The 18,094-nt window shown below is 38.8% G+C and overlaps 1 protein-coding gene across 1 annotated transcript in view; it reads left to right on the top strand.

Moving 5' to 3' along the window:
* The window catches only part of SH3YL1 (SH3 and SYLF domain containing 1), a 51,520-nt gene that overhangs the window by 387 nt on the left and 33,039 nt on the right, over positions 1-18,094 (top strand). Inside the window, exons 2-4 of the mRNA XM_053461020.1 lie at positions 12,807-12,917; positions 13,833-13,946; positions 15,426-15,490. Of these exons, the coding sequence (XP_053316995.1) occupies positions 12,807-12,917; positions 13,833-13,946; positions 15,426-15,490 (290 nt within the window). The remainder of the gene's footprint in view (positions 1-12,806; positions 12,918-13,832; positions 13,947-15,425; positions 15,491-18,094) is intronic.

Here is an 18,094-nt window from a genome sequence, read left to right as displayed (position 1 = left end):
TTTGGCTTGGCACAGCTTATGATCTCATGATGGCTATTTAGGGTAGGAAAACGCTACATAGGGTTTAGTACTGGAGAGCAAATGCTTTACTGAAAGGTAGATCATTGGAACAGCCTCCCAGCTGAAGTGGTAGATGTTAACGCAGTAAGGAAATTTAATGTATGTAATAGGCGTCCGGTTATCTTGAACCTAAGACCAATGGCCAACTATACAGAGTCTTTGAAGCAGGTAAATAGGTAAACTGGATGGGGCCGGATGCTTATCTGCTGTCTGGTTCTATGTTAGCGACCGGGAGAGATTATACACCCATAGGAGTTAAAGTAACATAAAAAAGGTTGGTACCAAGTGATTTTAGGAGATTTTTGGTGCCTCGTATATACTCAGCGCTGGTCTTAACATCCGCTGCCCAGTCCTAAATGAGGAGGAATGGGAATAATTTGAGATGTGGGTATTTTCCAATGTGTTGCTTTCTTATATAAATTAAGTACTGTATTTGTCGTCATATAACACGCACTGGTCTATAACATGCACCCTCATTTTAACAAGGAAATTTGAGTAAAAAAGTTTAAATAATAAAAACTCAGACACACACACACATTAATTTTATATATTACTCCCTACCTTTTGGGAGATCTGGTATGGGTCCTCTATCTTCCAGAGTTTTACTTTTTCTGCTGATGCCGGGGCCGGAGTGACGTCATCACCTGGGTCCTGGCATCCGAGAGGGCGCGCGATAGAGCTGTGCAGGGGAAGATTGTGCAGCTCTAGGATTTATCGACGTATAACATGCAGGTAGGGTTTCAGCTTCATAAAAAGTGCGTGTTATATGCCGATAGATACGGTAAATTAGAAGAATGGTTGACAGTGCGGCAGCTGCAGTTTAATGTTGGTAAATGTAAAATAATGCACTTGGGACTTAAAACTCCAAGGCAGAATATAGCATAGAGGACACTGTTCTTTCAGTGACAGCGGTAGAGAGGGATTTAGGATTAGTTATTTCTGATGCAATAAAGCGCTACGGAAAACTATCAGGATGCTGGGATGTATAGCGAGAGGCATTAGTACCAGGAAGAGGAAGATGGTTCTGCCACTTTACAGATCTCTGGTCAGGCCTCACCTAGAGTATTGTGTACAGTTCTGGAGACCCCATCTCCAGAAGGATATTGACACATTGGAGAGAGATCAGGGCTACAAAAATGGTAAATGGTTTGCAGGGGAGAAATTATCAGAAAAGGTTAAAGGATGTTCCCTATGGATAGCTTGGAGGAAAAGTATTTTGTTAGAAGAAATGTTAGAACATGCGGTCATAGTCTAAAACTAGAGGGCTCAGGTAATGTAAGGAAGTTCTTTACTGAAAGAGCGGTAGATTAATGGAGCAGGTGGTGGAGACTGATACAGTGAGCAAAATGTAAGTGTGGGATAGACCTAAAACTATGGGTTGGGGACAAGATCAAGGACTGATGAGGTTTGAATCCCTTACACCAGGAAAGAAATGGGCAGACTAGGTGGGCCGACTGGTTCTTATCTGCTGTAAAATTCCATGTTTCTATATGGTATGATTATGGCTTAATATATCAAGTTGTAATTATTTTGTGGAAGAACTGACAGAATATTTCAGAAGAAGAAGGGTGGTGACTGGGTGATGTTTTGTGAGATGATCGCACGCTTGTAATAGTCTGCTTGCCAATATGGAGTTGCAGTAAATGAAGTTCTCTGTCCTTGGTCGCTCTTTCAGGTGTAAGAGTATACTTCTCATGGTTGAGTACTAAACATGTCAATGTTTTATTTTAATCCTAAATCCCTTTTACTGCAGCGTTAACACATGTATGCAAGTTTTCTTTTATGCAACCGGGACAGGTTGTATATCCATAGCAGTTAATGTAACTTAACAAAAGTTTTTGATACCAGCTGTAAGATTTTAGGAGCTTTATGATGCCTCGTATGTCCCCAGCGCCGCTCTTGACATCTGCTGCCCAGTACTGACTAAGGAGGAATGGGAATAATTTGAGATGCTAGAAAACGGGCAGCAAATTAAAAAGTGGAGACAAACTTTGTGTACTTTACGACTTATTGATTTGCCTCCGTATTCTGCAGTGCTGTACAATGTATAATGCGCTCATCTGCATAAAATGGACTGGTAAGTTAATATCACATGACCTGGTAAATATATTGCTTTGAAACACAGTATCACATGCAGTTGTGTTGCATACAAAGGCACTTTTGCAATCTGTGAGCAGATGCATTCTGAGCTGGCGGGATAACCAAATCAAATAGTAGCAGATCACGTTAGTAGAAATAAAAATAAAAAATCTGAAATTGGGTGTATTGTATAAATAGTTTAATTATAAGTGTGTATATGCAATATACATATATACACACACAAATTAAAGCCTGTTATCTTCTTAATGCCACTACAATGAAGTATGCACTGGGCTTTTATCGGGTATTCAGCAAAATCCCTACCAGATTGTAAGCTTGTTAGAGCAGGGGCCCCTTCCTGTTACTTTTAATCGATATATTATATACTACTTATGTCCTGTTTACCCATTGCACAGCACTGCAGAATATAGTGGAGCAAACGTCACCGTTGCAGCTCAAACAGCACTAAGAAAGGACTTTGTCACCATTCATATGTGAAAGAAAAATCTTTTTTGAACGTAAAATGAGCATAGTAGCTAGATGCACACGGAAAAAAAATTTGGGTAGAAAAGAATATTACAATACTAATTTTAGTATTTACAGAAATTTAAATAATAAAACTACGGTCAATTGTAGAGGCAAAAAGGGCTAAACATGTTTGGTCTGCTGGTTTGTTATAATAGAATGTCATGCAACCACATCCTTAATGTGTGCACTTGAGGTGACCTTTGACATTTTGCCCCAAAGGCTCACACAATGAAATACTGTATTCTTGCTGGTTCAGTGCTTCTTCACGCAATTGTGTAGTACATATTGTGATCCTGCACCCACACAGGGTACCTAACAGCACGGTCCTCTAGGGTATTAACGCCACATCTCAGTTAGGTAATCAATCACGGTTTATTTGCAGTCCACGTATGCAGCTATATACAGAATTTCAGAGCACACAAAATTCCCTACAAACAAAAGCCTAGCTCGTCTGAGCGCTTACTAACATATAATTCCCCTCACTACTCAGGGTCCAAAACTAAACAAAATGTAATCCCACCAACCTTTTTGATGGTCTCTATTGTGCAAAGCAAGCCCTGCTGCTTCCAAACAAACTCTCTCTTCTCTTTCCTCTGTCCAACAGGTCAGGTTATATTGCAGCCAGTGCAGCTAATTACCTGCAGCTGACCAGTGCATTGGAGTCGGCTTAAACTCCTGGCCTGGATCCTGTGTCACTCCAGGTGCATGTAAACTGCGGGGCGGAGCACCAGCCTGCCCTATATGTCATATAAAACCCTGCAAAATCGAGGGGGAATGTATACCCCTTCCACAACAACACCCCGCACCTTGTTACAATTTATATATTGTATATAGATTGCATTATTTTTAAAAACAGTATAAGGAGCTCATTTTGTACGGTCTGTTATAATCTAAATGGAAATTATACACCATGATCAGCGGTAGTCTGGAAGTCTGATAAATAAATATGGGTTTGGTAGATGGCAAAATAATACTACCTACTGGAATGCATAGTAACTACTGTAAAGTTTGGTGGAGGAGGAATAATGGTCTGGGACTTGTTTCCAAGTTTGGGCCCCTTAGTTCCAGTGAACGGTATTCTTAATGCAACTACATACACAAACATTTTAGACAATTGTATGCTTCCAACTTTGTTACACCTGTTTAGGGAATGCCCTTGGCTGTTTCAGCATGACTGTGCACAAAGCAAGGTAAAAAACACATGGTTTGGTACGCTTGGTGTGGAGGAACTTAAGTGACCTACACAGAGTCCTGACCTTAACACCATTGGCTACCTTTGGGATACATTGATGCAAGCCAGGCCTTCTTGCCTAAATACCTGACCTCACAAATGCAAAAATTTGCACACATCTCAGGAGGGATTTTGTCCCACTCATCTTCGCAGATCCTTTCCAAGTCATTAAGGTTTTGGGGCTAATGCTTGGCAACTCGAACCTTCAGCTCCCTCTAGCAAGGAGACTGGCTAGGCCGCTCCAGGACCTTAACCCCTTCAATCCCCTGTGGACGTACCGGTTCGTCCAGCCCTTCTTGCAGAGTCAGGGACGCATCCCTGCTGCTGCACGGGAGATCAGGCTGTCGTTTGACAGCCTGGACTCCCCCTGACAGCAGAAGCCGGCATCGCTGGCTTTCTGCTGTCTGATCTGATGTAACAGCTTCCGGCATGAAAGCGGGAAAGCTGTTACATTTTAAACTGCCCGATCGCGCATTCCCTTCCGGGTTGCATCGCTGCTGATATAACCCGGAAGTTCATCGGTGGACAGGATATCCCCTGCAGGGGGAGGGGAGTGAGAAACCATGTCTCTCACCCCCCTCCCCTCCTGAAAAAAACCCAAAAACGGTTATTCAAATAATTAAAATTAATATAAATAATAATCAAAAAAAAATAATAGTGAGCTAAGTGATGTCGTTGTGACATTACTGGCATTAATAACATGTTCAGGAGGTCCCTAAGCGGACCATTTAAAAAAATATATATAGTAGAGGTTGTAGCCGTATTAGTCCAGTGGTGTCAATATCAAATAACAGATGGAATAAGTATCTTGTGATAATAACTTTTTTTTTATTGGACTAACGGAATTTTGGAATGACGAGCTCTTCTCCCTTTCTCAAGTCGTAAACATTTCTGAGCAAAACGACACATAGAATTCAATGTTGTGTGGCAGGGGAGGGGGGGCTTATCATCTGTTATTTGATTAATATAAAATACAAAAAAATAATAAAAAATTAAAAAACCTTACATCCCATTGCCCTAGCATAACATCTACCCAGTATAACCCTCCTGCCCCTGTTCACAACCCCCAAACCCGTTAAGCCATACGCATAAAAATTCTACAAAAAATGTACACCTTATAGTATGTTCTCTGGTGCTGGGAAAGTATGGAAAATATATATAAATTGGGTATTTCTGAAATCAGTACATCTGAATTGATAAACTTGGAGGGGATTTTCCATCACTTTACCTAATTTTGTGAGGATTCAGAGGGAAAATAAAAAAAAAAAAGTAGGTGGTTTTTTTTTCTTCGAATTTTCGCTAGTTTTTACAACTATGGTATTAAAAGAAAGCTCTATCTCTCCTTGAAAAAAAACAATATATTGTTTACATGGGTACACTATTCACAGGAAAAGAGAATTGCTGAACCGACATAGCGCAAAAATGGCAAAATTGCTCTGGGACTTGAGGTACCAAAGTCCCAGAGCAGAAAAACGCCCCCAAGGCATAATGTTTCCACCTCCATGTTTGACGGTGGGGATGGTGTTCTTGGAATCAGCATTTCTCCTCTAAACACAGCGAGTCAAGTTGATGCCAAATAGCTCGATTTTGGTCTCTTCTGACCACAACACTTTCACGGCTTTCTTGAGCTCTTAATTATTTAATTCGGACCCGTTCCCATATGTCTATAAAATAAATGCCTAGGCATGCAGTCTGCATTTAAAAGCCATGTGGAAAAATGGGTTGTTCTGAAGAGCTCAGTGAATTCAAGGATGATGCTGTGATATTTTGCCCCCTTTGCAATAAGTCAGGTTGTGAATTTTCATACCTGCAAGATATTCCACGGTCAACTGCAAGTGGTATTATTGGAACGTTGAAGTGCTTAGGAACAGCAACAACTCAGCCACTAAGTGGAAGCCATGTGGGGTCACAGAGTGCCGAGGCACGTAGTGTGTAAAAGTCGCCAAGTTGAAGAGTTCCAAACTTCCACTGGCATTAAAATCGGCCCCAAAACTGGAATGGGTTTTTATGGTCTGAGTAGTTGCATGCAAGCCTCATGTAACTAAGTACAGTGCCAAGCTTCAGATCAAGTGGTGTAAAACACCACCAATGGACCCTGGAGCAGTGGAAATGTGTTCTATGGAGTGCTGAATCATGCTTCCCTGTTTGGAAGTCTGATGGGCAACTCTAGGTCTGGCAGAGTGCAGGAGGCCTTTACCTGCTTGACTGCATTGTACCAACTGTAAAGTTTGGTGGAAGAGGGATAATGGTATGAGATTGTTTTTTCAGGGGTTGAGCTAGGCCCCTTGCTTCCAGTGAAGAAAGATCTTAATGCTTCTGCATGCCAAGACATTTTCGACAATTGAATGCTATCGACTTCATGGGAACAGTTTGTTGATGGCCCTTTTCTACTCCAGCATGACTGTGCACAAAGCAAGGTCGATAAATACCTTTGGGATGAAGAAGAATGGAGATTGTGACCCATGCCACCTTGTCCAACATCAGTACTTGACCTTAGAAAATGGTTTTTTTTGTATGAACAGGCAAGAATTCCTACAGGGACGCGCTATAGGCTCCCCCAGAGGAATGGCTGCAAAGGGGGCACCAACAACATATTAATGTCTATGTATTTAGAATACAATGTCGTAAAAGTCCCTGTTGGTGTAATGGTCAGGTGTCCTAATACCTTTGTCCATAAAATGTATTGCATAAGCTGACTGGAGATCTTTTCCCTTTATGATGGTTACACCCACGCAAATCATATTTTTATATGTATTAAAGATAGGGCTTCTATTGATCACATCTTTATAGCCTAACATTTAGTGCGAATAATGTATAAGCAAAAATTGGCAAAACAATGTCCCCACCCTTCGCTGTTCTACACGTCTTTTTCCTCTCCCTGCAGTTCAGGTAGATTAAATAAAAGCATGCAAACACAGCATTGAAGGTACAGCTAGACTGAATAAGACATACAAACCCTGCATTTGCAGATATAGATTAACGAAAGAATAACAAACAAACTCAGCATGAAATAATACACGTAAAGCCTAAATTGGAGGCATAGGTCACAGTTCAAACAACCCAAAGACCAGCCCTTGCACCCAGACTGCACAAATAGGACTGGCTCAGCACCCAGATTACACAAATAGGAATGGCTTAGCACCCAGATTGCACACGTATGATCCTATTTTTTATCTCTACATCTTTTTTTCTACTGTGTTGTAGTGCCAGATTGAGTGTGTATGTGTGCATGGTTTTAGTAGAGTGTGTGTGTATATGTATGTATATATATATATATATATATATATATATATATATAATGGTGTTTGTATGTTGTTGGATAGTGTGTGCTTGTGTATAAGAGTAGCATTGGAGTGTATGGTTTTGTTGTTACAGTATGGAATTAGCATGCGTGTATATGTCAGCGTGTATTGTGTGTATTAGTGTATGATGTTAGCATGTGTGTATAATGTTAGTGTGTGTGTGTGTTATTGTAAGGTGTTAGTGTTTTGTGAGCATAATACATTAGCATGTGTTTTTCTGCTACTGTATGGTGTTAGTGTGTGTGTGTGTGTGTGTAAGAATAATGATTAAAGATACAAGCTTGTCTGTATGGTGTAAAACACCCCTTGTCATGAAGGGGTTAACTTCAGTACAGTACAAAGTTGTGCAGCACTGAACAAAAGTTTTATGTTGTATTGCCCCAATAAACAATACACATTCTTGTATGAAAATAAAAACATTTGTCTCTTAAATCTTTTGGCTGAGTCGTAGATCCAAACCAAATTTGTTGACCCAGCTAGTACACGGCTAGCTAAGTAGGTCTTCATATGTTAAATAAAAAAACCCCACTATATTAGGCCAATTTGCACACATATTAAAAGCAATACATTACATATTGTACTCAAATATTAAATATGAAGGGAGCCCCCAAATCAGTCTAACATAAGAAATGATAACTGCAGACAGAGCTTTGATGTTGCATAACTTCTCCCCTATATTGCATGATTGTGTTATAATGTCATGCCTAGTAACATCTATATTATACCCCATCTACTTCCAACATCATGAATTCACAAAGTCTTACTCCCCCTTATGACATTTTGCATTTTTGCTGCTGGCAATAATTGCTTTGACTATCTTTATCAAATGTATCTTGAGTTACTTTGTGATTCTGTTTTTATACTTTCAATAGTTATAATGACTTTTTTCCCATTTCTTCCATTCATTTTCAAAGCATACCCTTTACATAAAAACTTTTAATTTGGTTTTAATAGTTATTGTACAGGACATATTGCAATTGTTGGTTGAAATGAAAGCAATATCGTGAGTGTGTAGTTTGGCTAAAATCCAGCGATGGGGATCCTTTTTGTTAGTCATAATGCAAATTACATTGTGTTTGACGCACTTGCCTTATAAACTTACAAATTAAACAGTTTGTCAATTTTTCTCTGATAGCCTCCTTTGCTGACTCACACAGTCTCAATACCTTCTCTTTTCATCAACAACCAACAATGGAAATGAGACCTGTTCCCAGCAGAGCTGTCACTAATCACTGCATTTGAAATCCATCATTTCTGTAAATCCTCTTGACAGAAATTATTTCATCTTTCCTGAGCACCAACTGAATACTTAATAAACAATTACATACACTTAATATATCATATTTGAAGTTTGAAGTGACAGACCAACCATACATTTGTCGGCAGTACAGTATAGCTCCAGAGATCCAGGTATACTCTTCATGGACAGTTATTTAACTTTGAATTGGACATATCGGGCTAAATGATGTAAATATAGAGTGTCAAAATTGGTTTTGTAGAAACGGGGACATCTTTTTTTTTAACATATACCACATTTTCACTGAAACACAGTATTTATCTGTATAAGAAGACTTACAAGGGACAGTGAAGGATGAGTCCAGTAACTTGGGTGTTTTTATAATGCATAGTGATATCACAGATTTGCAATGTTAAACTCCTGGAGTAGTGAGTATGCTTTGATTTACCAAACAACAAAGCCATAATAAAACAATGGGTGCCATCTTTTCATGTGTATATAGATGCTTAATTTTTTTTTTGTTAGGAAAATTTAGTATTACAATACTAAATCTTTTAAAATACAATAATGGTCGTATTCTAAAGACAGCATTTTGCAATTTGCCCGTTTATAAGAACTAGTGATGTTACCTACAGAAACAATGAGTGAAATTTATTAACGTCCAATGATTTGTAAAGAGACTTTAAAAACATGTACTCTTCACTCCATAGGAGTTTTTTGAGATATCTGTGCCACACATATAAGTGAGCAGGGCATGTTACTTTTAAAGGCCTTTACACTGACCAATGAAGCATAATATATGTTGTGTTTAACTTTGCCTGGAAGACATTCTCAAAATCTAATGTAAATTTAAAAATACATTAAGTTAAAATTGCCTATAAAACATTACTATTTTATTACAATATAGCACAAGAATAATGTGTAAAAATATAACAGGTCGATGGAAGATTTTGGAGTATGCTGCCAAAATGAAGAAATTAAAGAATTTTATTTGTACACCAAAGGAAAAGGAACTTACAAAAGGACTCAAAACTAACAATATAAACCGTAACATAGTAATTAAGGTTGAAAAAAGACCTAAATCCATCAAGTTAAACTCGTCTATGTAGCCTTCCTGCTTTTGATCCGAAAGAAAAAAAAAAACAATTCATCTATTTCTTATAATTTTGCCACCTAGGGAAATCCTACTACCATTGTGTGGAAATCTGTTCATAAACAGGACTATGCATAGGACACGTGGTCATGCGTTTAGACTGGAAGAAAGGAGATTTAGACTAAAGCAGAGGAAAGGGTTTTTTACAGTAAGGACAATAAGGATGTGGAATTCTCTGCCTGCAGAGGTAGTTTTATCTGAGTCTGCACAGACGTTTAAACTGCAACTGGATGGATACTTGGAAAAACATAATATTCGGGATATAATCTTTAATTATGGGGAAACAGCTTATTGATCCAAGGAGGAATCTGACTGCCGTTTTGGGGTCAAGAAGGAATTTTTTTCCCTGGTTAGTGCAAAATTGGAAAGAGCGAAGCCGGGGTTTTTTTGCCTTCTTTTGGATCAACAGCAACAAATTAACAGATATAGGAAAGGCTGAACTTGATGGACGCATGTCTTTTTTCAGCCTATATAACTATGTAACTATGTAAATTCAAAAGGCAATCAGATTTCTCCTTGGATCAAGAAGCTTTAGAATATAAATGTATTTTATTCCATCGTTTACAGCCTTGCATGTTCTGCTTTTCTAAAAGCACCCATATCATTTTCAAAGGCATCCATTTTATTTGATAGTACCACCTCTCTTGGTAGTGAATTCTATACCTTTATTGCCCCTACTGTAAATAATCCCTTCCTTTGTGAATAAATCTTTGCTCTTTCAGTCTCAGAGGATGACTTCTTGTTATTTCTACATTTCTGTTAACAGACAGGTCACTGGAGTGTTCTTTATGTTGGCTTGGAATGGTGTGGAGATGGCCTTATAACCCTTCTTAGATTGATTGGCAGCAACAATGACTTCTCTAAAATAATTGCTATTGTCCCTCCTTGGCACACCTGAATGTTCCAGACCGGCAGCATGCTAAAAGTTTGGCTTTTATAGAGGCGGTCACACTTGCTGATGGTCAATTAATCAAGGAAATTTGATTAATTTTAGACCTGCTAAGGAACACATAATATTATATTTTTATAGATAAAACTATACTATTCAAAGAGGGTGTACTTTATTTTTCACACCACTGTATCTAATGCCTCCAAAAGGGGGGAATCAGAAGCCCTAACAGTACTGCTGTCCCTTGCATAATAAGAATGGGGACAATTACAGACAGCTGCTGCAAGTAAAACACTGAAACAAATCAGTTTCATCACTTTCCTTAATTCAGTTAAATCTGCACCAGTAATACTCTGACTGTCTGCAAACCCGTTAACAGAGATAGGAGGAAAGTGAAGAAATCTCAGCTTTAGCACTGTAACTCGCTGCAGTGCAGGGCCCCTCAGCGCCTAAACAGCCTTTCCTAGCAGTATGTGATAGAGAGCCTACACAGATCACTTAGAAATAAACAAGAAACGATCCCAGATTATGCGTGACTCAAAATATTTTCCATTCTATACAAGATTATCCAGAGGTAACCTCTGGATGTGCCTCTGTTCTTTCACCCAACATGATAAATCACTTGTTGAAGGTATATTTAGCATTAAAGTTCATGAATAGATTTTAGGTTCTGCAAATAACTTTAAAGACAAATTCAATTGAACCTATATACATATACATAGTATAAATGTACTTATCATGTAGTCCGGGCCGGCGCCACCTGTAGGCAAAGTAGGCGCCCGCCTAGGGCGGTTCAGCCAGTTGGGGGGGGCTTGTGGGGGTGGAGCCAGGGGTGGCAAAAATCCTTGCACCAGCCCTGCATGTAGTGGTCCAAACCTTTAATAATTGAAAGTGTTAATTAAGAGAGATTGATGGAGAAAGCCTAGTATGGCAGTACTACCTTTGTGACCGCTCCAGCCTTCTGTGCTACACCTAAAGATTTTGTACTGTAACGTGTATATATTAAATCTAGCTTACTACAGCACCATTAGTAGTAAAAGTCAGTGTACCGTATTTGCTCGATTATAAGACGACCCTGATCATAATCTGAATATTAACTTAGGAAAAAAAGAAAAAGCCTGAATATAAGACGACCCCAAAGGAAAAAAGTTTTACCAGTAAATGTTAATTCGTGTAAACTATTTTTTTTAATAAAAGCTATGATTGAGAAAAATATTTTTTTTTGGTTTTTATTTCTTGTATTTTCCAACCTGTCCCCCAGTTACGCACATCTGCCCCCAGGCTTGCCACACCAATATGGCACTGTGGCCCATGATATGCCTTTTAACCCTCTATATGCCACTGTGCCCCATGGTATGCCTTTTGACCCCCTATGTGCCACTCTGCCTCCAGAAATGCCTTATACCCCTATATCCCATTCTGGCATTTAGGGGGTTAAAATGCATATTATGGGGCAGAGTGGCATATAGGGAGGTATAAGGCATTCCAGGAGGCAGAGTGGCATTAAGGGAGTTAAAAGGCATTATATAGAGCACTCTGCCTCCAGAAATGCCTTACACCCCTATATGCCACTCTGGCACTTAGGGGGTTAAAAGGCATATTATGGGGCAGAGTGGCATATAGGGAGGTATAAGGCATTTCAGGAGGCAGAGTGCTCTATTAAATGCCCCCTTAACGCCACTCTGCCTCCTGAAATGCCTTATACCTCCCTATATGCCACTCTGCCCCATAATATGCCTTTTAACCCCCTAAGTGCCAGAGTGGCATATAGGGGTGTAAGGCATTCCAGAAATGCCCTACACACACACACACACACACTTACCGGTGCTTCCAATTTCCTGCTGTATTGCCGGGGCAGCGGGTTGACGTCTCATTCCGCGGCAGCCGGAAGGAGGTGGAGTTGGCAGCGGGGGTTTGTATGCGTCCGTCGCAAATACCTTCCCCGGCTGTCAGAGATCAGGAACTCTGGAACTCTGATCTCTGACAGTCGGGGAAGGTATTTGCGACGGACGCATACAAACCCCCGCTGCCAACTTCACCTCCGGAAGCACCGGTAAGTGTGTGTGGGGGGGGGGGGGGGCGACGACAGGAGGATCCAGGTCCCCTGCAGCGGTGCGGGGGATCTGGATCTTAGTCTCCTAATCAGACCTCTATTTGAGGTCTGATTAGAAGACGACCCCGATTATAAGACGAGGGGTATTTTTCAGAGCATTTGCTCTGAAAAAAACCTCGTCTTATAATCGAGCAAATACGGTATATTCAAAAATAAATGACATGGATGAATTTGTCGCTTTTTATTAAGTGTTATACCTTGTATTTATTTACAGTGAATAATCCAATTCCTTCAAACTTGAAATCCGAAGCTAAAAAAGCAGCAAACATTTTGAGGGAATTTACAGAAATAAGTTCTCGCACTGGACCGGATAAAATTATTCCTGGTACGTATGGGGACCTTTTTTTTTTATACCAGATAATGCACGTTTTGAGACAGAGCCACAAAATATCCATTAGATTATGTGTTAATATATTGTGGTGTTCCTGTTTTCCTAACGGCTCAATTTAACTATTTGATCATCTGTATAATGATCAGGTTTTTGTTTGTTTGGGACTACTTGACATTTTAGATATGGTTTATTGTAGAAGATTTGTAATTGTATGAGAAGTATCTTGTCTGTTTTCCAAATCACTCTTGTCTCTAGGGATCATTCTATGAAACTCATACAAGCTTCCGTGTAATGTTTTACTGGAAATAGCTTGAGCGCTATGACTCAAAAACATTAACTTTCTTTAGCTAATGATATGTGTTTTATACGGGGAAAGCACTTTCTTTATTGGGGAAGTATGAACCAAACAATTACAACCTATCTTTTTTTTTTTTTTAAATCTTTCTCTGAATTTTTCGAAATGAATTTATGTGTTGATATACAACATGTTCATGGGGTATGTATAGCTCAAGTACAGGGACAGTCCTCGCACAACGACAATGCTATAGGTAGCCAAGAGAGCTTCACCAGAAAGGATCAATATAGACTTATGGGGGGTAAATATATTTTGAACCAAGGATACCCACAACCATGGCATTCTGAGGCAGAGCTTCTATGTCTGTCTCTATATTATCTTCACTTTTTGGTTCAGCTGTATGTACTGAGTAAATCTATGAGCAATGTGTTCTCATTTTTGCCCGTTTCTTCCTAGTAAACATTGCGTGCTGCATAAATAGGATTCCAAAAGAAAACCCTACTTGTCCTAAACAAAAAATCAAGCAAACAAAACTATATCTGTGGATACCCTTAATACAAACAAATGTTTTAATCCTCAAAAGTGTAATGTTTCTTTGTTTTTTCCTCCTACAGCTCATGTTATAGCAAAAGCACAAGGTCTTGCGGTTTTATCTGTGATAAAAGCTGGCTTTTTAGTAACTGCCCGAGGAGGAAGTGGTATAGTTCTTGCTCGACTCCCTACTGGACGTAAGTTTTGTGTTCATCAGATTCACTACTCCTTTTTTTAAAACTTTAATATAAATTCCTCTTTACAGGGGGTGTCTGGGAATTTAGCTTGGCCCTTGTGCTAGTAATGCGAACTTACTGGAACTCTGGAGCTGGAACTCCCATAATTATTAAATGTTTGCTTACTGAAATGTTTCACGTGATTACTCACCTACCCACAATCCAATTATGTTGACCAAGAAGCCTCCTGGAGATCAGAACACTTTATTTGCTGATGCCAAAAATGATGTCCATACACATTATTTTCAGCAATCCACAGCTTCACTCGCAGGCGTTCTGAAGTCAGGGCAGGATAGTTGCATCTCCATTTAATTCGAAGTCCAGTTGGACTTCTGAAGCTTCTGGAGAGCTTTGAACACACAATGTAAATATGTTTTGAAGCATTTAATGTGTACTATTATTCATTTATACCATATGTGATGCTCTTGGAGCAGGTCATTCACACCTTTTCACTACATTATCCAGTCAAATTAGAATCTCTTTTCACATGCAGATTGTTTGATCAGTTGCTGTTGTGTCTTCTAGACAATTGATGAACCAAACTACATTTGAAACTATTCAGCATACAATTTAATGCATCTAGAAAAGGGTTTCCCAGCATAGAAATCGTTATAAAATCTACTGGTGCGGAAGCACATGTCTACTGTCTACATGTCTACTGTCTACACTCTACATGTCTACTGTGTGTTAAACCTCCGAGCATTTTATTAACTGTGTATCACTCTCATATACAAATGGCTGGTGCTATAAAGGATTAGCGTGTATGTATGTGATCACTGCATGATGGGGACCCTGAATGCCTATGCAATTTTTTATGCTGTGCGAAGTGAAACATCAGCATCGCCCACAGATCAAAGCAATGCAGAATCTGTCATTGCTAGCACATCACTTGCATATGTTGTTGGCAAATGTCAGTTGTAAACCGTGTCCATACTGCAGGCAACTTAACTAAAGGTTAAATAAATTGATGGCTAGCAACATTTTTTTCTCCATATTACCTTCCACAATGCACACATTTGAAATAAGAGTTCTCATTCCTCTCGTACCTGTATGTCAATTGTTGTATTGTACCTGTCATTATCTGTAACCTTTTCACCTTGTACAGCGCTGCAGAATCTGTCGGCGCTTTAGAAATAAAGAATAATAGTAAGGTTGTATAGACAAACAACCTTAGTGGTAATGATATTCTATGGCAAATTATAGATCCTTTGTGAATAAGAGATTGTTAGAATACGCATTTAATAGCTTGAAAACCCCATATATCATATACCTGTGTGTGTGCGTGTGTGTGTGTGTGTGTGTGTATATATATATATATATATATATATATATATATATATATATATATACATGATATATGAATCTGATATTGAGGTTGAGAAAATGCAGCAATATCTTATTATAAGTTTGAGACATGTATACTCTCTTTTTCCCTTTTAGAATGGTCTGCTCCTTCTGCCATTGGTATAGCCGGCCTAGGTGGTGGATTTGAAGTCGGAATTGAAGTAAGTGTTGTGGGGGGAAGGTGTTCTTAGTGTAGATGTCGCAAAATAATTATTTTTCAATGTGCTTGCTAAGAGCAATAACAATTACAGTGATATGGCTTATTATTTTGCCTGTGTGGGTGCAGTAACATTTGATTAGTATTGCTGATAACTGTTACCTTCAAATGCTGTGAAAATGTCTCCACGCGCTACAACTGATTCATACGCTGAGGTGGACTGGAAGCAATGAGGCAGGTGTCTTTCCCTACCATTGTCTCTGGTTTCCAGTCAATGAGGAGTTTAGTTATTTGGCTTCCAGCTTTCCTCTGTTGTACTAAGCTGCCAAGTAAGTAAGGACCGAATCGAATTAAGGACAGTCAAAGGTCGGTACAGACGACAGATCAGAGCTATTCGGCCCATCTAGTCTACTCATTTTCCTGATGTAAAGACTTTGCTTTATGTCTATCCCGTGCGTATTTAGATTAGTGTATCAGCCACTTCTGTTGCAATGATTTTCCATTTATCTACCACCATCTCAGTCAAGTAAAAGCTTTTAAAACTTCTAGTTCTTTTTTCATTTCTCCTTCTTTAAAATAAAAGTCTCTCCTGTAGTTTTTTTTTTATACTCCTTTATGTATTTAAATGTTTATATCACATCTCCCTCCTGTTTCCTTTCTTCCAAACCACATGTGTTGATATTGTTTGGTATTTCCTAATAATATATATTTGTATTATATCGCCCCATTTGCGACAAATGGTGCAAGGTGATTTTTATGTGGACATAAAAACTATCTGTGTCCCCAATATGGAGTTCGACCCGTGAGATTAAGAGTGTCATGCTCTACGGATTGAGCTAGCTGGGTTTGCATATTTATGGGGAGTCACTAAAACTGGAGAATCAAATAAATTATACCCAGAACTCAGGAATCTTACTAGTTTGACAAGTGACAATGGCATTATAAATGGCAATTAACAGTGTGTGTATGTACACTTCATTTTAATTATCAACCACATAATACCTTGCCATATAAGCATGCTGTTGGGATCGTAAGCTTAGATTGGAAACCAAACTGGAGGCAAGCGTGATGACGGCAATCTGACATGAATGTTGATAAAACAGGTGAGGGCCTGATACCCCTAACCTAGAAGGATCCAAGCTGACAAGTAGATTTAAAGATACAAGCAGGGGTGATATGTTTTAGCAATCTTGTACAGGAAAAAAGTATTATTATTATTATTATTATTTGGCATGGGGATATTGCTGTGCTTATAATTCTCAATACCACAAAGAGAGCGTAGCTGCATTTAACATTTGTAAGATTAACCATGTTTATATGAATTCAAAAGTTGGCGATATTATTCCTTGCAGCGGACCCTCTTTACATTTTACTCGGTAAAAAATTGTCTTTTAGGGCAGTTCTGGGGTTAAACAAATCAAATGAAAAACCGTCGATTATTATGACGCATTGTTTTACCAATAAAATATACATTTAACTTTAATTATTTCTAATTGCTCTATTAAAAGCTGTGTTCTTGTGTAACTTGAATGTGTTGGCTTATGCACTTTACTGGCTTTTGATGTAGACAGACATATAATTTGATGTTGTGTAATAGTAATTTGGCCCTGCGTATTGATCCCGGGCACCTACAATGTAGCTTTTATAGATGAGCACAAATATCTGCGGCCGTGTAAGAACTTTGAAGACAATTCTTATCTCATTCCGATTTTACGCTAATAAGAACAACATTCGCAAACTTTCAAAGAAAGTGAAATTTCTGACGTTACTATGAAAATGTTAAACCGTTTCTTGAATGTAATTCAAATTTACATATAGCCAGGCTCTCTCCTGTAATACACGAGTATACATGCAAGACACAAATGTGCTTCTCCCAATGCAAATCTCTCTGTAATGATGCTAGCTGATTTTCTGATACCTGTCTCACAAGTCTGTGATGGCGTAATGAAACGCCGAGTGGGACTGATTAGAGGAAATCTTTTTCGAGGAACATTAGACAGCTGTCCAGCTGAGTAACGTGTTAAGAACATCTGTTCCAGTTGTCTAGATCAACGCATTCTGCTTTCTGAATGACCCACTGCTACAGAAAACATTTCTATTTTGAAATGTTGCTTAAAATAATAGATTTGTCGCTTGCCACCTTATTTAGCGTAACAGCAATTTTCTGTTATCTTTCCGGATGTGTTTTATGAGCATCACCATAAATTATGTTCTTTCCTCACTTGCTGCTCTCCTTTCTATCATTCTGTTCAATTTCCTATATTACTGCTTTTAATAGTAACGTGGGACTCTTCTTCACCAAGTCTGATTATCCTGATTTTGAGGGCCATCCAAACGTGTCTTTTTTGTTCTTTTAATAGCAAGAAAGGACTACTAACCTAGTATTGATACAAGTGTTTTGTACCTGTACAGGTTGCATCTTTGTACAGTTGAAATAAATATGTTATAATGGTGGTTGCTATTAGTTAAATTTTCTGCCAGATATTCATAAACTTATTTTCCTCATAACCCATTAACAGACCACTGAGATCTATTCACAAAATGAATAGATAGTTATGAAGAGCGTGTATGGGAGAGTTGTAGTTTCAACTACCTCGCTTTACTATCC

This window comes from Spea bombifrons, chromosome 3 (assembly GCF_027358695.1).
Source record: "Spea bombifrons isolate aSpeBom1 chromosome 3, aSpeBom1.2.pri, whole genome shotgun sequence".
In the NCBI taxonomy this organism is placed as follows: Eukaryota; Metazoa; Chordata; class Amphibia; order Anura; family Pelobatidae; genus Spea; species Spea bombifrons.
This window is presented reverse-complemented; position numbering and strand designations above follow the sequence as displayed.